This window comes from Pagrus major, chromosome 24 (assembly GCF_040436345.1).
Source record: "Pagrus major chromosome 24, Pma_NU_1.0".
NCBI classification, from domain to species: domain Eukaryota; kingdom Metazoa; phylum Chordata; class Actinopteri; order Spariformes; family Sparidae; genus Pagrus; species Pagrus major.
Window position 1 is genome coordinate 14,851,297 of NC_133238.1, and position 22,424 is coordinate 14,873,720.

General features: G+C 42.1%; 1 protein-coding gene across 1 annotated transcript in view; it reads right to left on the bottom strand.

Annotated features, from left to right (window-relative positions):
- Window positions 1–588: 588 nt before the first annotated feature.
- LOC141020469 (uncharacterized) overlaps window positions 589–22,424 on the bottom strand; it is a 35,767-nt gene continuing 13,931 nt past the window's right edge. The window contains 17 exon segments of the mRNA XM_073495557.1: window positions 589–1,127; window positions 1,254–1,300; window positions 1,719–2,225; window positions 2,781–2,954; window positions 3,069–4,854; window positions 5,995–6,223; window positions 6,378–6,456; window positions 7,309–7,407; window positions 7,527–7,729; window positions 11,663–12,213; window positions 12,340–12,386; window positions 18,184–18,357; window positions 19,014–19,187; window positions 19,412–19,585; window positions 19,810–19,983; window positions 20,370–20,543; window positions 20,638–22,414. Coding sequence (XP_073351658.1) covers window positions 589–1,127; window positions 1,254–1,300; window positions 1,719–2,225; window positions 2,781–2,954; window positions 3,069–4,854; window positions 5,995–6,223; window positions 6,378–6,456; window positions 7,309–7,407; window positions 7,527–7,729; window positions 11,663–12,213; window positions 12,340–12,386; window positions 18,184–18,357; window positions 19,014–19,187; window positions 19,412–19,585; window positions 19,810–19,983; window positions 20,370–20,543; window positions 20,638–22,414 — 6,908 coding nt within the window.

Below are 22,424 nucleotides of genomic sequence, written 5' to 3' on the forward strand. Positions count from 1 at the left end.
AGTTCACCGGTTGTCATTCCTTCGACCACTTTTGACCGGGAACACCCAACAAGACCTGCAGTTTTGGAGATACTCTGACCCAGTTGTGTAGCCATCACAATATGGTCCTTGTCAAAGCTGCTTAAATCCTTACAGGGCATTCTGACCAAACACGAAGCAAATGATTTGCAAAAAGATGCAAATAGGTGTGAATTTCTGTGTATTTGTGTGTAATTGATGCGAAGGAGAGGATAATAACCATTAATCGTAGCCGTTTTGCGGACAACTAGAGCTGTCGCACCGAGACAGGACAGAAAAGGATCTGGCGCGGAGGAAAGTAAGCAAGGTTTGGGTCTGAAAGCACCATAAGGCTTGCCCATTTTTCCTACTTCCAACACATCAACTTCAAAGACAAAATGTTCTCTTGCGGCCTCATATATCCCCCCCTCACTGACAGGTGCCATTGTAACAAGAAAATCATTTTTATTCACTTTACCTGTCAGCGATTCTAATCTTATATAGTATGATACTTGTATCTTGACAAGTGGTTATTTCACTGATGTTCAGTAATGAGAATGTACAGTATCTCTATTGGGAGGAGACTCTCTCCTACACTGAACACAGAGACACTGAGGTACCAGGCCTGAACATCAACTCAAACCCAAATCCAGGATAAAGAGGTTCAGTGAATGTGGTGTTGACGGTGTGGAGGTGGATCAGTTTGTCGGAGGAGACTCTGTAGAAGGACAGAGTGCCAGCAGGACAGTCCACATACACTGCTACTCTGTTAGAGATGGAGGATGTGATGGATGTTACGCTGCTGTTGTGCCAGACAGCATAAAAACCACCATCATAGCACTCCAGACTCCAAGACTGATAGTTCCCTCCAAACAAACAGTCTTCTTTTTTCCCTCTCCTCCTGATTCCTCTGTAACTCACTGATATGTGAATTTCTCCAGTAAACGCGACCTCCCAGTAACAGCGACCAGTCAGACCAGTTCTACACAGCAGCTGAGGATAGAGGTCAAACCTCTCTGGATGATCAGGATATGACTGATCCTCTCTCACACGTGTCATCTTCCTGTTGTTGTCAGACAGTTTGATGTCTCTGTTGACTGTGTTTGTGTCGACTGTGAGCTCACAGGAATCTGATGGAGAGAAAAAGACACAACACAGCTGCAGTTATTAATGTATCATCAGTGTGGTGATGACATCACAGATGTGACTGAGTGATGTCACAGTGTGAAGCTGAATCAAAGTAAAAACACACTCACACTTCCTCAGACCTGGTGTCAACCATCGGACTCCAGCAGGCTCCACCCTGAAAGGAGGAGGGGGGTCAGAGCAGCACATCCTCTTTCAGGCCATGACATGACTCTCATATGCTTTTTTTTAAATTGGCAACAGATGAAAAATATTTCTGTGTGCGGTTATTTTTCAATTACAAAATAGGCACAGAAGAGAACATAATTTTCATAATGCATTTTTTAGACTGGAAAATATTCTGCAATATTTTCAAATTAATGTCTTTAAAAAAAAACTCTGAGAGGGCCTATTTCCAATTCCAATTCTGAACATATGACAAGACTATTTAGAAGGTTTAGTGTTGTGAGTTGACAAAAAATGATGGACCAGACAGTCTGTTGCTTGGCGTGTCAGGGTTGTTATAGGCCAACCTGGCAAATGTTTCCAGCTTTACCTCCTCCATCACACTGCTTCTGCTGCAGGTCTCTTCATACCTGAGAGTGTCCAGTTTCCAGAGTGGATTCTGCTCTCCAGCCAACAGCAGCGCTACTCCTGAGTCTCCTGGATGATTGTAGCTCAGGTCCAGCTCTCTCAGATGGGAGGGGTTGGAGTCCAGAGCTGAGGCCAGAGAAGTACAGCCTTCCTCAGTGATCAGACAGCCTGACAGCCTGCAGACACAGAAAACAACACACATGGCAGAAGGTGGTGGTTTGGGTTTAGAACACTTAAGATCTGGATAAATCCTGTTAGACTGTTTAAGTCATGTGGAGGGGGTAGTTTAGGGAAGTGCCTCAAGTAACTGAAGACAATCAATAACTTAATCTGACCTTAGAGTTATTAGAGTACATTCTTTACTCTGAAGTCCATCAGACAGCCGCTTCACTCCTGAATCCTGCAGGTCATTGTTACTCAGGTCCAGTTCTCTCAGACTAGAGGACTGGGAGCTGAGAACTGAGGACAGATCTTCACAGCTTCCCTCTGAGATGTTACAGCCACTCAGTCTGAAGGGGGAAAAAAACAAGATCGTGAAGACAAACAGTTCATTACTTCTCAACCTGTAAAGTACAGTCTAGAGGCAAATATCTTGATGTGCAGGGTCATCTACTTCCCAAACTTCATCAATGGTCAGCAACTTGAAGTATTAACCCCAAGAATGAGATCATACAAGCAGTCAAAAATGAATTATCTCCAATGTTAGTTTGAGAACCTTAGATAAACAGTAGGAGCACTGAGTTAACCTGGTGCTCCTTCAAGTTAAAAGCAGTCAGCTTAGACGGTTTGCTTATCCAGTTCAGATGTCTCCTTGCAGAGGTAGTACAGGCATATAAAACTGAATGTAGTCTTTCACAAAGATCCTGAACACTGGAAAGGAATAACATCTTGGAATGCCTCAGACTCCCCCCGAAAGAGCTCGAGAACGTGACTTGGGAGTAGGGGTATAAGATATCTTGCATAGAACTGATAGCAATCCTGAGCTGAGTTAGGTTGTTTTAACTGCATATAACTGATTAACAAATATAACAAATCAATAACAACATATAAAAACTTGATATTACCTGAGAGTTCCCAGTTTACAGTGTGGACTCTGCAGTCCAACAGACAGCAGCTTTACTCCCGAATCCTGCAGGTCGTTGTTACTCAGGTCCAGCACTCTCAAACCAGAGGAATCAGAGCAGAGAACTAAGGACAGAGCTTCACAGCTTCTGTTTGAAAGGTTACAACTGCTAAGCCTGGAGAGACGATGAAAAATTTAAATGTAAATAGTAAGTATTTATCACCTCCTGCTAAAAAGATTTTTGTGTATTTAAAGTATTTTCAGCATATGCAAATATCTATGTACTTACAGAGCTTTCTTGGAGGCTTTGACCACTGGCAGCAGCCTCAGAAGAGCCTCCTCTGAAGCAGAGTATTTCTTCAGGTCAAACACGTCCAGATCTTTTTCTGATGACAGTAAGATGAAGACCAGTCCTGACCACTGAGCTGGAGACAGTTTCTCTCTGGAAAGTCTTCCTGATCTCAGGTACTGTTGGATCTCCTCCACAAGAGAATGATCGTTCAGTTCATTCAGGCAGTGGAACAGATTGATGCTTCTTTCAGGACACCGCGTCTCTTCGATCTTCTTCTTGATGTACTTGATAGTTTTCTGATCTGTCTGTGAACTCCTTCCTGTCTGTGTCAGCAGCCCTCGTAGGAGATTCTGATTGGTCTGCAGTGAAAGTCCCAGGAGGAAGCGGAGGAACAAGTCCAGGTGTCCATTTGGACTCTGTAAGGCCTGGTCCACAGCACTCTGGTAGAAGTATGTTGATTTGCCTTCAAACACTTCAGACCACCACAATGTTGCATCTTCTGCCAGCAGATTGACACCAGAGTTGATGAACGTCAGATGCACATGAAGAGCAGCCAGAAACTCCTGAACACTCAGATGGACGAAGCAGAACACCTTGTCCTGGTACAGTCCTCTCTCCTCTTTAAAGATCTGTGTGAACACTCCTGAGTACACTGAGGCTGCTTTGATATCGATGTCACACTCTGTCAGGTCTGATTCATAGAAGATCAGGTTTCCTTTCTGCAGCTGCTCAAAAGCCAGTTTTCCCAGAGACTCAATCATCTTCCTGCTCTCTGGAGTCCAGTGTGGATCTGTCTCAGCTCCTCCATCATACTTGACGTTCTTCACTTTGGACTGAACCACCAGGAAGTGGATGTACATCTCAGTCAGGGTCTTAGGCAGCTCTCCTCCCTCTCTGGTCTTCAACACATCCTCCAGAACTGTAGCAGTGATCCAGCAGAACACTGGGATGTGGCACATGATGTGGAGGCTTCGTGATGTCTTGATGTGGGAGATGATTCTGCTGGCCTGCTCCTCATCTCTGAATCTCTTCCTGAAGTACTCCTCCTTCTGTGGGTCAGTGAACCCTCTGACCTCTGTCACCATGTCAACACACTCGCTAGGGATCTGATTGGCTGCTGCAGGTCGTGTGGTTATCCAGAGGTGAGCAGAGGGAAGCAGTTTCCCCCTGATGAGGTTTGTCAGCAGCACATCCACTGAGGTGGACTCTGTAACATCAGTCAGGATCTCAGTGTTGTGGAAGTCCAGAGGAGGTCGACACTCATCCAGACCGTCAAAGATGAACAGAACCTGGAACTCTTCAAAGCTGCAGATTTCTTTGGTTTCAGTGAAGAAGTGATGAACAAGCTCCACCAAGCTGAACTTTTTCTCTTTCAGCACATTCAGCTCTCTGAAAGTGAATGGAAATGTGAACTGTATGTCCTGGTTGGCTTTGTCTTCAGCCCAGTCCAGAGTGAACTTCTGTGTTAAGACTGTTTTCCCGATGCCAGCCACTCCCTTTGTCATCACTCTTCTGATTGGTTCGTCTCTTCCAGGTGAGGCTTTAAAGATGTCTTCTTGTCTGACTGTTGTTTCTGGTCTGTCTGGTTTCCTGGATGCTGCTTCAATCTGTCTGACCTCATGTTCATCATTGACCTCTGCAGTCTCTCCCTCTGTGATGTAGAGCTCTGTGTAGATCTGATTCAGAAGGGTTGGGTTTCCTGCTTTAGCGATCCCCTCAAACACACACTGGAACTTCTTCTGAAGGTTAGATTTCAGATTAAGTTGGCACATGGCAGGAGATTCTGAAAGAACAAGTGACATCAATAAACATACTCTCTTTTGCTGAAAAAGAAAGAGCAAATAAATAAGAGTTATTATTATTATCATTATTTGCAGAATGTCGAACTGCAATCTTAGACTTCATTTTCTATTGACTGGACTGATTGTGTAATCAAAAGGTTTAGAAAAACATGTGTCACTGCAACATGTAGTTCAATTTATGTGGAGATGCATGTCAGGCTATGGCATACACTACGGCGAAGAGTATGCACCTACAACACAGATTTATATCGAAGAACTAGATACCAGATGCAACCATTGCACCCATTAAAACCAATAAGAATAGCTCACCTAGCGCACACACCAAAAGTTTTCTGGCTTCTGTGTTTACTTCCTGGTAATGTGGCCAATTGAATATGCACAGCAGAGTTTCTCACAACGGCTCCACCCATAGACTTTACATTGTGAAGTCACAATTTACATTGTCAAAAATTCATAACAGAAAGAGTCATAATCTACCTTGACTGCAGTTGTTGGGTGTCCTGTCAGCAGTTTAACAGACATCTCTTTTATAATGGTGGGCTATGGGGAAAATGCCTTTTGGACCACAGGGGAATTTTTCGCTGCAGTACCCTGAGTGGCCATCGTGCAAGATAGGAAGCAAGACTGAGCGGCACCCTGTCGCCTGACCTACACAGATACTACGCCATAGATTCAACGCGAGAAATAAATCAAGCTTTGAAGTTACTGTATTACTACATTATTAATACAAACTCAAAACTTCCTGTATCCATTTCTAATTAAAAGGCTTCTCACATTTCAGTGGACAGAACGACTTCATTTCTTAACAAGGCTTTTACTGTGAAACATTATCAAGAATGTGTTGTGGAAAACTCTTTTACTTGCTAGGTTCACATACATGACTTGTACAGTTTCACTCAGCTGAAGTCTTATCTTACTGATCATTTCGATGAGAAGAAGACAAGTTAAATTGTGAAATGAAAACAGGTCAGTTACCCTGATGGATTGGATGATCGTGGACACGTGTTCTCAACTTTGAGAAATGCGTCTTTTGACCTGTATTTACTATACCAGTAATAGCCACAAAATATGAAAGTCTTTCGTTGATCCATCATGTTAAATCTTTAGAGAAATCCTCTTACTGCTCTGCAGACAGTCAGCCAGCTCCTCCTGCTTCATTCTCCTCAGGAAGTGAAGTGTGATCTTCAGAAATGCCTCTCTGCTGCTCCTCCTCTGCTCTTCATCCTCACCATCCAACACCTCCTCATCCTCCCTCTGACTCTCTAAGCATTCTGGGGAATCTGAACTCAGAACCTTCTGGATCTTCTTCAGCTCGTTCTTCACAAAGGTCACAATGTCCTCCTCCAGCAGCTGGAACAGAATATTATGTGAATGAGAACATTTAACATCATGGAGCCAAACATCAGATCCATGTTGCACAGATTCACCACTGGTCTGTAAAGTGCAGCATGGAGATTATTGTGAACAGACTGGATGTAAAAGTAGTTGTTGTTCATGTACAGACCATAAATATGGAGTCCAGGTGTGTTTGATGCTGCTGGGCAGACGGACCTCTGGGAACCTCTGAGCTCTCCTGGTCAACTCTGTGGAGGAATCATGAAGAATCAGCCACATTATGTCTGTCCACTCAGAGACAAACACAAGCTGAAGGTCCTTTGAGTTAAAGTGCTGATGACATCATTGAATCAGATGGTTTCCCCTGACATCAAAGTGTTGGTCGTGCTGCTGATCCCACTGTGAACCAACAGTCAGTCTGTATTTCAGTGCAACTTTTAGTTCAATGCTTTGGTTCACCAGGTCGTCCGGTTTAGTCCCTCCAGCTTCATTTAACTCCACAATACTAATGGTGTGCTCAGACTGAGAGCAAAGCAAATTACAAAGCAATGCAAAGAAGCAAACAGATGCAAATTTGCATCGATCCAACACCTGAAGTCACACTTACAGTTGCCTGCTCTGTTGTCTGTCTCTGAGAGTAGAGGCTTTTCTAAAGCTAATGGTGGGGGCACCTGCAAGAGCTTCTCTAAGACAACTGTCACTTTTCAATATTTCCCAATTTCCTTTAATGATTAGTTTTTTATTGTAGCCTGTGGATATGAAGTTTAGTTTGTATCTTCTCTTCTTAAATCTTTGACTCAGCATTTTTTTCTAAATCTAATTCTGAGTAGCAAATGTGTTTTTCTCTGAAACTGGTTCAAATGTATATTATTTATCAACCAAGGAGGATGGAAGCTTATTATTACTTTATACTCATGTAGCGACCAGAATGTGTGTGTGGAAGTCTACAGTGGAAAACTGGGCAACTGTCTGACGTGAGAATACAAAGGTAAGTGAAGAAGAGCGAAGATAGAAATAAACATAAAAGTTAAAAAAACGTATCTAGTTAAATACCAGTCAATACATGAATCAGTGGTATTTTCATGTTTTTAAAACTCTACCTCTCTTCAGCAGAAGGTTGTTCACTCGTGAAGGACACACACCTGGGTTCAGGTTCAGGTTCAGGTTCAGGTCCAGGAGGATCTGGTCTCTGATGGATCCTGGAATAAAAAACAAATTAATTGAAGCTTTGTATGTTTAGTAAATATGTCTTTTCATAAAGTTAGTATAATTTAAAATATATGTAATTATTCACAATTAAGTGCTGATAAGAACTTACTTCCTTTCAGGAAAACCAACAATAAAATCCTTTGACTTGTCACTCTTGAGGGACACACAGCTGGGCTCAGTTCCAGGTCCAAGTCCAGGTTCAGGTTCAGGTTCAGGTCCAGGTCCAGGCCCAGGTCCAGTGGTTTTAGAGGGAGGGCCTCCCTCCTCTCTGTCCTCACACTGATTCATGCTGCTCAGCTCACACACACTTTCATCTGGAGAGGAAACACAAATCATTCATCTGCACATCAACTGAAATCAGCCTTTGGGTCAGAAACGTCCACTCTCGAAGGACAAAATGTCTGAAAGTTGACTTCCTCTTCTAACATTTAAACTCAGAGCTCATTATTCCAGAACTCACTGACTCTATTAACACATATTTAACAAAATGGCTGCTACAGGACATCAAACCACATGCTGTCAATCATGTGAAACTAAATCATGTCATTCAATTACCCAGGAGGCAGAAATTGCTCAAATAACCTGTTGTTATATTATGAAAATGAAAGTCTCAGGTGTTTTTCAGGTGTGTTTGGTCTGTAAAGGCTAAAGACAGAAAGATGGACGTTTCTGCAGACTGATTTCTCTCATTGACATCGTGTCTCCTGTCAGAACATCAGCTGCTGGACTTCGATCAGTCCACTAGATGGCGTCATGAGGCTGTGGTGGAGTCAACAGACACATTTCTCTGATGTCTTTTAATCTATAAAAGTAAATCTGGCCATCTGTTTATTTATTTAAAACATTTATCTGCAAAGTGAAGATGTAAATATCTTCCTCTGAGAAGTGATCAGGAGCAGAAATACTCAAGTAAACTAAACACTTGTTGTTGTGGTCCTACTTTAAAGGTGCAATATGTAAAATTTTAGATGAATCATCAACATTATCAACAGAATGTGAAACAACAACAGGTCTGACATAATGTAGTTAGCATGCTAACCAGTTAGCCCTGTCTCATCCAGGTCCACAGCTCAGTACCAGCGATGTAAACACAATGTTTGTCATCACAGCTGCCGGCCTGCTGTGTGCCCACATTATGACCCTCAATGTTTGTTTGTTGTTGTTGTTGGAGGTAAAAAGAGAAATGAGTGAAATACAAAATAAATCCAACCATATAAACTGATCAGCTGTTTTTAAAGAAATGGTCCTCTGTGTGTGTGTGTGTGTGTGTGTGTGTGTGAGGTTTTTAGGCTCGTTTTTATCGGCCTGCTTGTTTCTCTCGTGAGATCTGGCAACACTGGGCACATCAGCTGCAGTCAGCAGCAGCAGGGAGAGGAGGAGGGACAGGAAGTCCCCAGACTCCCTTGAAAAATCGCTCCATTTTGTGAGTTGTTGAGTTAAGAGGACCTTTATAAATTGTGTGAAACGCTGTCGATGACAAATTCTGAATGATTCGGGCCTTCTCGTAAGTTCGGCCCATGTTACAGCCTCGTTTTAGGGGGTGCTGCAGCCCCCTCAGCACCTCCAGCTCCCGCATCCAGGCGAACAGCTGCTCTCCAGCCGCGTTTAGTGCGTCAGACAGCGGGAGAGCGGCGGCTCGTCTCGGCCTCCTCCACAGGCTGATTCAGGCAGGAAAAGCTGCCTTCAGTCATCAGTAAGTGGAGCTACACAGTGACAACCACTCTGTGCTCAGATACTGACCAACTAACTCCACTTCTGCTCGTATCCCCTCTGTTTACACTCCGCAAATACCGACACAAAATGGCGGATATTGTTAATGTCAGTTTCCCTCCGTCCTCCTGATCAAACTCTAGTTTGTTGTAGAAGTGAAGCGGACTGATCTTCTGTTGCTTCTGTTAACGAGTTAATTACCTTCAGGTGGAGGAGATCTGCGTCACAAGCTTCATGGAAGTGAAACTAAAGTTTGAGCAGGAAGCACGAGGGAGGCGCGAAGACTCGACTTCCGGTGGACGGCCAATGAAAACGCTTGTCTGGTGAATGACGACAGATCGATCCTGTCTGAATCACACGTGACGTCAGTCACCCAACTAATGACACACTGTGAAAATACGTCATCATAAAGACTTTTTAAAAAACCTTTATCTCAGAAAGAACAATTTACAAACAGCACATACAATCACATGTAAATGTAAATAAGGTCACACAGGACAGATAAATATAGAAACAAACAAAGTAAGAGAAATATAAAATTAGGGGACGTGATGGTACATATATGTATATAGATTAATATAGACATCATTACACAGGTTTCAGGGTAAAATGTCCTCATAGATTCATTACATTTTATGTTATTTATTAACTTAAATGATTTAAGTTTAGTCCTGAAAGGAAAACTGTAAATTTGGGAAGCGACCTGGAGATTTTCTGATGAAGTTGATCACATACTTTCAGATATTATCTGGATTGTCATAGCAACAAACAACATCTTTAAGGCCGAGCGAGTAGACGGAGTTAGCAGGTGAAAAACAGCCGAATGTTTTGGATATTTGACAGTCAAATAAAATAAAAGGTGACGGATTGTTTCTTTGTTTACAAAAGGTACAAGACATCAGTATCTGTAAACTCAGCAACAAGTCAGTCAACAGTTATATTAGTTACATTATTATCGGTTATATTTTATGTAACACAGCCGACAGTCTCGTTAGTGACGTCGTCTGCTGACTGAAACATTGTAGAGCCGCTCCTGTAAATCAGCAGCTCACAGAACTGAACCAGAACCAGAACTGCAGTTGTCAATATGAGCCGATTTATTGTGACGTTCATCTTTTCAGCTTATACGACACGTGCAAAACATACATATAAACATATAATAAAGAGTGTGAGGATAAAACAACACACAGCAATGAAGTGATCGTCCACAGACTATCCCGCCACATTGTGAGGGAGCTTAACTGTGCCGAGCCATTGTCGATTAAAGTGATAATAATACTGCTGATGATATAAATTAAACACAATTTACAATATTTTTACAATATTTATCTTTATGTTGCCAAACAGCAAAAACCAACGAAGAAGAAGACGAAGAAGAAGAGGAGGGACAAGAGAGGAGTCAGATTTATGTGTTAGTGTTTTATTTTAATATATTTGTTACATTTAAACTGCATGAATGAACTATTTTACACTTAAATTACCTCAAAGTTGTAGTAAAGTACTCAATTACTTTCCACCACCGCACTGACAGAGACAACAACATGATGATGATACAAGTAGTTTTATATTCAGCTACTTTAGCAGACGAGGTAGATTTCAGTGATCGTGTGACATCTTTCTGTCTTGATTATAAACTCGTCAGCTAATCGTTTCATAAACGAAGTAAGATTTAAACAAAACGGAATAATTTGTACAAGTTTGAGACTTTGAACATCAACGTTCAAAACCATCAAGGATCAAACATGACCTCAAATCTCTACAGCACTTCTTTTAAAAACTTCATCAGGACAGTTTAGTTTATAACCTCTGAACGTGTTTCAGCATTTCATCTGGCTCTGACTTCCCAACATCTTCAGCCAACCGGGTCAGAGAAAGACTTTTCTCACAGCTGTTTAGTTTCACGCACGAGATTCAAATCCAACAAACATCCTCAAAATACAGCCGGACTTCAACAGCCACCAAACACAATGATTGTCATTAAAATGTGTTTTCTTCTCATATAATAATCACACAGAAATGAACAGATGTTGACAGTTTATGACGTCACTACGGACATAATTACATGTGTGAACCAACACGATCAAACTGTTTGTTTCATCGTTAGAAACACATGAAACAAGTCAGAGTGTTTCAGGTGGAGAGTCGAGTACATCTGATCATATTTTACTGTCCATTTACAACTTTGTTCACAATGACTCTTTACAATTAAAGCTACAGACGAGTCAATGTTTCCTGTTTCTGACATTTCACTGATATTTCTGGATTTTACTGGAACAAGAGCCAGAATTCAAAACAACACATGACAGAAAGTACAAGTCAACGCAATTTCCACAATTTAGTGGAAGAAGTTTAAAATGTAAATGAAGAATCTTTTCAATCAGTTTGAATCATTTTGTACAAAGTTCACTGATGAATTTATTACAAGAAGCTGAAAGATTGATGTGACTGTGATCCTGTACAGACTCAACTGTTCAGCACTGACAATGTTTCTGTGACAGGAGGAGACTCTGCAGACTAAACACCACACAGACACACTGAACCAGAACTGGACCAGAACCCAAATCCAGGATAAAGAGGTTCAGTGAATGTGGTGCTGAAGGTGTGGAGGTGGATCAGTGAGTCAGAGGAGACTCTGTAGAAGGACAGAGTGCCAGCAGGACAGTCCACATACACTGCTACTCTACCAGAGGAGGAGGAGGAGGAGGAGGAGGAGGAGGAGGAGGAGGAGGAGGAGGAGGAGGAGACTGTTTGTCTCTTATTGTGCCAGACAGAGTAACGACCATTAAAGCACCACAGACTCCAGGACTGATCATTCCGTCCAAACATACAGTCTTCACTGCCTCCTCTCCTGCTGATTCTTCTGTAACTCACTGATATAGAAACTCCTCCTGTCCACTCGACCTCCCAGTAACAGCGACCAGTCAGACCAGTTCTACACAGCAGCTGAGGACACCAGGAGGACTCAAACCTCTCTGGATGATCAGGATATGACTGATCCTCTCTCACACGTGTCATCTTCCTGTTGTTGTCAGACAGTTTGATCTCTCTGCTGACTGTGTTTGTGTCGACTGTGAGCTCACAGGAATCTGATGGAGAGAAAAAGACACAACACAGCTGCAGTTATTAATGTATCATCAGTGTGGTGATGACATCACAGATGTGACTGAGTGATGTCACAGTGTGAAGCTGAATCAAAGTAAAAACACACTCACACTTCCTCAGACCTGGTGTCAACCATCGGACTCCAGCAGGCTCCACCCTGAAAGGAGGAGGGGGGTCAGAGCAGCACATCCTCTTTCAGCATGCAAACATGGACATGACATGACTCATACACAGAAACACAACATGTCCATCAGGCTGCTTCTCCCTGTTTCCCTTTTTATGGTTTGGTCTTGACTCCGGCTTCACATGGCTGCATATGTAGCCAAGTCCAATTGTCTTATTATGTTTTGTTTATTTATTTTCCCTAAAATCTTTCTTTTGTGTTGTGAACTTCCCCAAAATGTTTTTTTCCTCCTGTAAGAGAAGAAAAAGAAAGGTTCCTACTGTGATTTTCTATTGTATGTCCTTTGTTCCCCTGGGGTGTTGTTTTGGCGTTGCACCACCTAGCGTCATAGAGCTGTGTGCTCGGAGCTGGTGACTCACTTTATGAGGCGCTCTCTCCATTGTCTTATTTATTATATCTTTTTCCCGTGCAAAACCACAATATGTTGATATCTGCTGTAATGTAACATGCTAATGAAACTTCTGGTCAAGTTGATTAACAACTTGTAAAATGAATCTCAAACTGAGTTATTCATGCAGAGTTAGTTAACTTAGGTTTTTTTCCTCTGTTTCTCTCTTTTTCATGCTGATGTCATGAGGTTGTGCTCTGCATGCTATGGCTGCGTAATAACTGTATTATTTCATATGATATGTGATGTTTTATTGTGGTTATGTGAATTTTAATTTACATTTTTTCCTTGTAGAGTGGTGGAGAGTTGCAGTGTGGCTCGGTGTGTGTGACGCCTGTTTTTTTTCTTTATTCTGAAGGTATGCTAGTCGTCTAATTCAGTTAATTTTTTGATATTTTTGCACTATAAAAAACGAGCTAATGTGGGTGAATTCATTTAATTCTTTTAGACTGTGGAAGACGTGTGGGAAAGATTTAATGCATTTTCATTGCACTTTGAACCCTGGTTTTACTAATGTTGGATTTTGTTTTACATGGTGCACCGTATCTCCACATTAATTTTAATACAGTATGAGCTATGCTGTATATTTTGTAGGGCTGCCCCCAAATAATCGACCAAAAAATCATTAGCCGACCAAAATTTCATTGGTCGCAGGAAAAAAACAAATAAAAACATTTGGAGCCGTGTCTTGTCAAAACTAAGTCAAAATCTATGTGACTGGCGGCTGGCCTGTGTATAAAAGGCTGGAGGGCTTTTAATTTGAAGGGCCAGATACAGGAAGTCGTGACACTCACTCACTGTCAGTGTTTTTTTTAACACGGCAGGTCCCTTCGACATCGCGTTAGACAGTTAACAATTAATAGCCAACCATGTCGGGAAAGACGTCTAAAATATGGGATCATTTTGAAAAGAAGGAGGATGACGACCCCAAGAAGGTGACTTAAACTTTGCATGTCACTCCTCCACGACGAACATGATGTACCACCTTAAACATATAAGTAGCCGAGCTACCTGCCCATGGCGGCCCGAACGTTTGAAAGCAGAGATAAATAATAATTTGCCAGTGTCATTAACATATATATATATATATATATTTTAATATATATATATATATGCGTCGATTAGTCGACTAATCGCTCTAAATGATGACCACTGGTCGACCAAGAAAATCCTTGGTCGGGGGCAGCCCTAATATTTGGTGTAATATACAAAGAGATAGAGCTGCGTGTGCTCGGAGCTGAGTGGTGGAGAGTTGCAGTGTGGCTCGGTGTGTGTGACGCCTGTTTTTGTCTTTATTCTGAAGATTAAACTCCCAGAGATGCTCAACCCCAGTGTGCGTCTCACTTCCTAACTACATAACACAACGCAGAAAAACAGCGGCTACACATACCGACCCTGAGCATCATGTGACGTACTGACAGTATCTGTTCAAACGTGAACCACAAACAGTAGCCGTCACCATTTATTTCCTTTTTTTCCTGGTTGGCCTTAAAATAACATTTGGACATAATGTTGATTTACATCAGTGGGAATCAATATTCATTCAACAGTAGCTGGCAGTGGATGTACAGAGGAGACGGTGATGTGATCGATGCAGAGCTGGAGTATACTTCAGTGTGTGTTTGGCAGGCAGTGTGCAGTTAGGGTGACCAGATCCCAATCAGCCAAATGTGGGACAAAGGGCATGTTTGTGTGGGACAATGTGGGACACGTCACCAATGTGTGGACGTAGTCTAAAATGTTGATATATTGTCTCTCTAACTTTAAAAAACAAACATTTCTATTCTGCCTGGTAGCTCATAACATCTATGCTTTACCTGCTGGTTGATTCAGTAGCACACAACATGACAATACAGGTTACAGGTAAGAGCTTTATTTACCATGTGAAGGAATTTACAATTATTATATTTTAAGCAGCGCTGTTTATATTTCAGAAAACATCTGAAGCCACCAGAAAAAATGGTGTGTGTGTTTCTGTCACTTTGTGGGGAAACCATTGGTGTTTTTAATTGTCTCAAACAACTCTCCACGGAGGCAGGTGCAAGCACATCCTGAACTACAGCTGCTGATTTTGTTTGACCACGTGACATTTTTAAAAAAATCTCCGAGTCTGGGAAAATGACGGGTGCTAGCTTACAACCACAGCCTGCTGACCTGTATGACTGGGAGTGCTGCACAGTGTGGTAAATGCTGCTTATTTCAGCTGCTGTTACCTTGTCTGTCTGGTGCCATCTTTTGGTTTCAGGAGGAATGTTTTCATAGATTGGCTCATATCTTTTTGAGCCACACGTTTCTTATGAGACCCGCAGGTACTGTGTCGCTTCAGGCCGTATTCCCCAGAGAAATAACTCTGGCAAAGTTCGCAAAAGACTTGGTGAGAATCGTAAAGAGTCTCCCAGTCTATGTTGCAGCTGCATCATCGTTTTTTTGTGGTAGTTTCCATTATATTCTGATATATTTATATATATATATATATATTCTATATTTTCCTCACGCAGGGGCGGGACAGCAGAGACAGCGACAGGTTAACTTGACTGACTGTGCAGTTTGATTGACAGCTGCTGACAGCCGTCCCTCCTTTCTTCACAGCCGAGGGAGCATCTGTCCTGCAGTGGTTTGACTTTGGAAACTAGAGCCAATTCAATTGCGGGACATCATCTCAATATGTGAGACGCGGGACAAGCGATTAAAATGCTGTGCAGTCCTGCACAAAGCGGGACATCTGGTCACCCTATATACAGTCTATACTGACTGAGTCTGTAGCAGGCAGTACGTTAGGAGGTGACTTCAAACAGGGATCAGGAACATCTAGCTAGCTACATACCACATTTTCATGGTGACAGGTGAGGTGAATGATTTGACTTGAGAAGGACAGAGGAAGATAATCGGGCCCAGATCTCACTGATGGCCGTGGTGTTTGATTGACTGGTTAGACGCATCACTCTAATCTAAAAGCAACACTTCTTAAATAAAGAAGGTGATAAATTAAACTGCAAGGAAGTGAAATAAAAGCTCTTCCTGATTGAAATATCCACAGAATGAAGTAATGATTGCAATACATCAGCTTAAATTAAGCATTATATTTTATTTAAACTTAAACTTAAACTTAATTTATTGATATAGCACCTTTCATACATATGAAATGCAACACAAAGTGCTTTACAGGTTAAAAGACCCGACCCGACCCGACCCGACCCCCCCCCCCCCCCACACACACACACGCACACGCACACACACACACACACATACACACACAAACGCACACACACACACACACGCCAACACACACATACGCATAAGACACGCACCTACTCACTCACTTAGGCATGCACACACAGCCGCAAACATACACTCATTAAGACATGGTATGGCTGGGCACTGAGGATCCAGGTGAGAAAAGCATCGTTGGGGAGCCATCCACGCCGGGAGGTCATGTAAATATGTGGCCACAAGGGGGCACCGCCACAGGAACCGCCCAACCAGGACAGACAGAGGAGCCCACACCACAGCTGTGGAGATGGCCGTGGTGCAGTGCCACCCCCATCCCTCCAGGCCCGGACAGCCCCCAGGGCAGCACCCCCACAGGCGGATCAAACTACTCCCAACGTGGAGGGCCCCCTGTGAGGAAAACACTGGAGCCAGCAGATAAAAAGAAAACAGGATAAAATCAACAATAAAATAAGTTAAAAGTAGTTAGGAATAATAACAAAGAGACTAAAAGGAAAAGCTAAGAATACCATTCTTAAAACTGTATTCTAAAAGGTCCTTAAAATTAAATAAGTAAATAGATAAATGAAACAAATAACCTAAGATCTGAGTAAAATGCCAGAAATGACTAATAAAAAGGATAAGAAGAAATCAATTAAAAGCTAACTTAAAAAGGTGTGTCTTGAGCCTGCTTTTAAATACATCAACAGTCTCTGCGGCCCTGAGGCTCTCCGGCAGGCCATTCCACAAACGTGGGCCGTAGTAATAAAAGGATGCCTCACCGTGGGTTTTTGTCCGAACACTTGGGATGACTAAAAAGTTGGAGCCGGAGGACCTCAGGGTTTAAATATTAAATACATTTAATTTATAATTAATAGTTTTATCGTAAAAGTTACATTGTATTAAATTACTTTGAAATTATATTTGAATTAAAAATTAAATGTATGTAATTATTCCATTTTAGTTTTCAATTCATCTTTGTGACATTAACTCCTAAAATGACTGTAGCATATTTAAAGTCCTGTCCTGTGGTTATCAGGTTTGAACACAGTTTTAAATAAATATAACTACTTTGGAGTTATTGGGAGGTTTATATTTCTCTTCTCATGGAGCTAGGCTAGCAGTGTCCCCTTGCTTCCAGTCTTTGTGCTAAGCTAGGCTAAACATGTCCTGGACCTGTCTCTGTACAAGATGAAACTGATTCGATCCCAGGTAAGAGGGCAAAAAAGGACATTTCACAAAATGATCAAAAGTTCATTAACGTGCAGAGATCTGTTTAAACTGCAACAGGTCTACACTTGCACAGTGTAGCGTGATGTTTATCCGCTTTACAAACTGCACGTCCTTCTGATTCATGTTCCACCTGTACAGTAAACATCTAGAGTTATCTCAGCGATTTTCATCCATAACTTAGTGAAAATACTTCACTTTTCACAGTTTGCTTTGTATATATTGTTAATAGTTGATTTCATTTTTGCATATAGCGTTTTTAGCATTTTTTGATTGTTTGGAAAATCACGTAGGTTTTTCTTAACTTTAGCTAGCTTCCTAAAAAGCTCTGCACATACACATTATAGTGGAACAGTTTACCCTTCTCTCTGATTGGTGATTTAAATCCCTTATCCAGCAATCAGGTCAGAGGTTTACTGCTCGCTGTCACAAGACGGTGTTCGTCACTAATGGTTATCTATCTATCTACACAGGATAAAAAAATGTTGTACACTGTAACACTGTATACAAAAACGAACAGTAAACTATTAACATAATATTAATGCCAGGACCAAAGGTTACCCAGCAGAGCACTGCATTGTAAAGAGATGATCATTGTTATTCACTTCACTTGTCAGTGCTTTTACTGTTCTGGCTGGTCAGTGTACACACGTAGAGTTGGGACTGAAAGCAAAAGGATGTGCAGTTCATAAAGTGGATACATGTCACACTACAATGTGCAAGTGGAGAATTATTACTACACACAATTATGTATAAAGATGCATAAATATCTCCATTTTATGGTCAACCAGTATTTATGTTGTAGGCAAATGAAAACGGCGTCCTACATGTGTGATTGTTTACATAATGCTCAAATCCACAATTAACCGAAACAAGAATATGTTTCCAGCTCTTCCTCCTCTATCACACACTGACTGTCTGTGGCTGCAGCAGGACTCTTCATACCTGAGAGTGTCCAGTCTCCAGCCTGGATCCTCCAGTCGAGCAGACAGCAGCTTCACTCCTGAGTCTCCTGGATGATTGTAGCTCAGGTCCAGCTCTCTCAGATGGGAGGGGTTGGAGTCCAGAGCTGAGGCCAGAGAAGTACAGCCTTCCTCTGTGATCAGACAGCCTGACAGCCTGCAGACACAGAAAACAAAACACATGGAAGAACATCTGGGGGTACTGCATATTCCCATTTAGAGGGTATAATCTTTATCATGTTCACCATCTTAATTTACGCTATTTTTATTAATTAGCACTTACACACAAAGTACAGCAAGAACGATGGTAGTGTCATTAGTTTTGCAGGTATTTGGTCAAAAACCAAACCATAAAAGTGATCAGATTTAAATGCCATTGGTCAAAGTTTGGAACAAAGTGGAGGACTGAGTGATGGACCTATATTACCATCCATAAAACCAAGCTGCTATCATGGCTTAACAATGTGCTTAAAAAGTGATCAAAAAGGGAGAATAAAGCCATGCACCATGAATTGTGTGCTGTGCGCACTCACAAAAAGAAAAATGTGACCAAGTAGCCTGCACACAGAGGAAGAACTCCACTTTGGGGGGTTTTGTACTTAATAATTCAACATCAAAAACAAAAACAAGGGAAAATGATCAGAAATTCTTATGAAGAGTAATTTGCTGAGTCTGAACTGCTGTCAAAGTTTAGTTAAAAGTCCTTTCACAAATCATATTGGCAGACACAATCCTACACAGGTTAGCTACTCATCCACAAATCTCAATCAGTTTTAAATTTGTCATCAGTTGAATTGTTTAATGAATCCTGACCTGAGAATTTTAAGTAAACAGTGTGGACTCTCTAGTCCAGGACACAGCTGCTTCACTCCTGAATCCTGCAGGTTGTTGTTACTCAGGTCCAGCTCTCTCAGACTAGAGGACTGGGAGCTGAGAACTGAGGACAGAGCTTCACAGCTTCTCTCTGAGAGGTTACAGATGCTCAGTCTGGGGAAGAAACAATGAACAAGATGACAAATAACATTTTGTGAAAATGTTGTTCAATCTCAGCCTGAGTTCATATTTTGGAAGAACAATATGTGAAGCTGAATTTGAACAAAACCCATTGGAATTTTTTTTTTTCTGTATAGTGAAATTTGAAATGCTGACAGTAGAGTAGCTATCTGAATTACAATTTAAATGCTTTAAGACAAAGTAGGACTTAATCTTACTTCAGACTATCCAGTGTACAATGTTGACTCTTCAGTCCAGGAAACAGCAGCTTCACTCCTGAATCCTGCAGGTCGTTGTTACTCAGGTCCAGCTTTCTCAGACTAGAGGACTGGGAGCTGAGAACTGAGGACAGAGCTTCACAGCTTCTCTCTGAGAGGTTACAGATGCTCAGTCTGGGGAAGAAACAATGAACAAGATGACAAATAACATTTTGTGAAAATGTTGTTCAATCTCAGCCTGAGTTCATATTTTGGAAGAACAATATGTGAAGCTGAATTTGAACAAAACCCATTGGAATTTTTTTTCTTCTGTATAGTGAAATTTGAAATGCTGACAGTAGAGTAGCTATCTGAATTACAATTTAAATGCTTTAAGACAAAGTAGGACTTAATCTTACTTCAGACTATCCAGTGTACAATGTTGACTCTTCAGTCCAGGAAACAGCAGCTTCACTCCTGAATCCTGCAGGTCGTTGTTACTCAGGTCCAGCTTTCTCAGACTAGAGGACTGGGAGCTAAGAACTGAGGACAGAGCTTCGCAGCTTCTCTCTGAGAGGACACAGCATATGAGTCTGAAGAGGAAATAATAAATAAGATGATAAATAACATTGGTGTTAAAGTATGGAGTCTGGACTTTTGGTGGTGAAGTAAACATATAATCTCTTATTAGGAAATGTTTAAGTCCTTGCTGTTCTACTCTGAGTAGTTGGGGACATGATCATTCCTGAATCAGTATTAAACAGAAAATCAATGTTAAGTTGCATGACAGCAAATTATGAGGTTTTCAATCTCAGCTAGAGTTCATACTTTGGAAGGACAATATGTGAACATGAATTTGAACCAAACATTTCCTGTACGGTTAAATTTGAAATGGTGACAGAGGAGTTGATGTTTGAATGAAAATGTGTCAAAATTTACATTATAAAACACGTTAAGACAAACTATGACTTAATCTTACTTCAGACTTTCCAGTTTACAGTGTGGACTCTTCAGTCCAGGAATCAGCTGCTTCACTCCTGAATCCTGCAGGTCGTTGTTACTCAGGTCCAGCTCTGTCACACTAGAAGACTGGGAGCTGAGAACTGAGGACAGAGCTTCACAGCTTCTCTCTGAGAGGTCACAGCCACTCAGTCTGGAGAGACAACAGGAAGTTAACAGGTATTAAGTTATTTATTTTTATCTCCAGTTGAAAGATGGCAGTATATTTAATAACAAATCCCACTTACAGAACTTTGTTGGAGGTTTTAACCACTGGCAGCAGCCTCAGAAGAGCCTCCTCTGAAGCACAGTATTTCTTCAGGTCAAACACATCCAGATTTTTTTCTGATGACAGTAAGAAGAAGACCAGAGCTGACCACTGAGCAGGAGACAGTTCATCTGTGTCGAGACATTCTGAACTCAGGTACTGTTGGATCTCCTCCACTAGAGAACCATCGTTCAGTTCATTCAGACAGTGGAGCAGATTGATGCTTCTCTCTGCAGACAGAGTCTCTTCAAGCTTCATCCTGATGTACTCGACTGCCTCCTGATCGGATTTTGAGCCACTTCCTGTCTGTATCAGCAGACCTTGTAGGAGAGTCTGATTGGTCTGCAGTGAAAGTCCCAGGAGAAAGCGGAGGAACAAGTCCAGGTGTCCACTGGAACTCTTTAAGGCCTGGTCCACAGCACTCTGGAGGTACTGTGTCACTGCAAATTCATGGCAGAATGACTGCTCTTCGGACATCAGATTGACTCCAGAGTTGATGAACGTCAGATGGACATGAAGAGCAGCCAGAAACTCCTGAACACTCAGATGGACGAAGCAGAACACCTTGTCCTGGTACAGTCCTCTCTCCTCTTTAAAGATCTGTGTGAACACTCCTGAGTACACTGAGGCTGCTCTGATATCGATGCCACACTCCGTCAGGTCTGATTCATAGAAGATCAGGTTGCCACTCTGCAGCTGCTCAAAAGCCAGTTTTCCCAGAGAATCAATCATCTTCCTGCTCTCTGGAGTCCAGTGTGGATCTGTCTCAGCTCCTCCATCATACTTGACGTTCTTCACTTTGGACTGAACCACCAGGAAGTGGATGTACATCTCAGTCAGGGTCTTGGGCAGCTCTCCTCCCTCTCTGGTCTTCAACACATCCTCCAGAACTGTAGCAGTGATCCAGCAGAAGACTGGGATGTGGCACATGATGTGGAGGCTTCGTGATGTCTTGATGTGGGAGATGATTCTGCTGGCCTGCTCCTCATCTCTGAACCTCTTCCTGAAGTACTCCTCCTTCTGTGGGTCAGTGAACCCTCTGACTTCTGTCACCATGTCAACACACTCAGGAGGGATCTGACTGGCTGCTGCAGGTCGTGTGGTTATCCAGAGGCGAGCAGAGGGAAGCAGTTTCCCCCTGATGAGGTTTGTCAGCAGTACATCCACTGAGGTGGACTCTGTAACATCAGTCAGGATCTCAGTGTTGTGGAAGTCCAGAGGAAGTCGACACTCATCCAGACCGTCAAAGATGAACACAACCTGGAACTCTTCAAAGCTGCAGATTTCTTTGGTTTCAGTGAAGAAGTGATGAACAAGCTCCACCAAGCTGAACTTTTTCTCTTTCAGCACATTCAGCTCTCTGAAAGTGAATGGAAATGTGAACTGTATGTCCTGGTTGGCTTTGTCTTCAGCCCAGTCCAGAGTGAACTTCTGTGTTAAGACTGTTTTCCCGATGCCAGCCACTCCCTTTGTCATCACTGTTCTGATTGGTTCATCTCTTCCAGGTGAGGCTTTAAAGATGTCTTCTTGTCTGACTGTTGTTTCTGGCCGGTCTGGTTTCCTGGATGCTGCTTCAATCTGTCTGACCTCGTGTTCATCATTGACCTCTGCAGTCCCTCCCTCTGTGATGTAGAGCTCTGTGTAGATCTGATTCAGAAGGGTTGGGTTTCCTGCTTTAGCGATCCCCTCAAACACACACTGGAACTTCTTCTGAAGGTTAGATTTAAGTTTACGCTGACAAACTGCAGCAAGATGTTCTAAATGAAT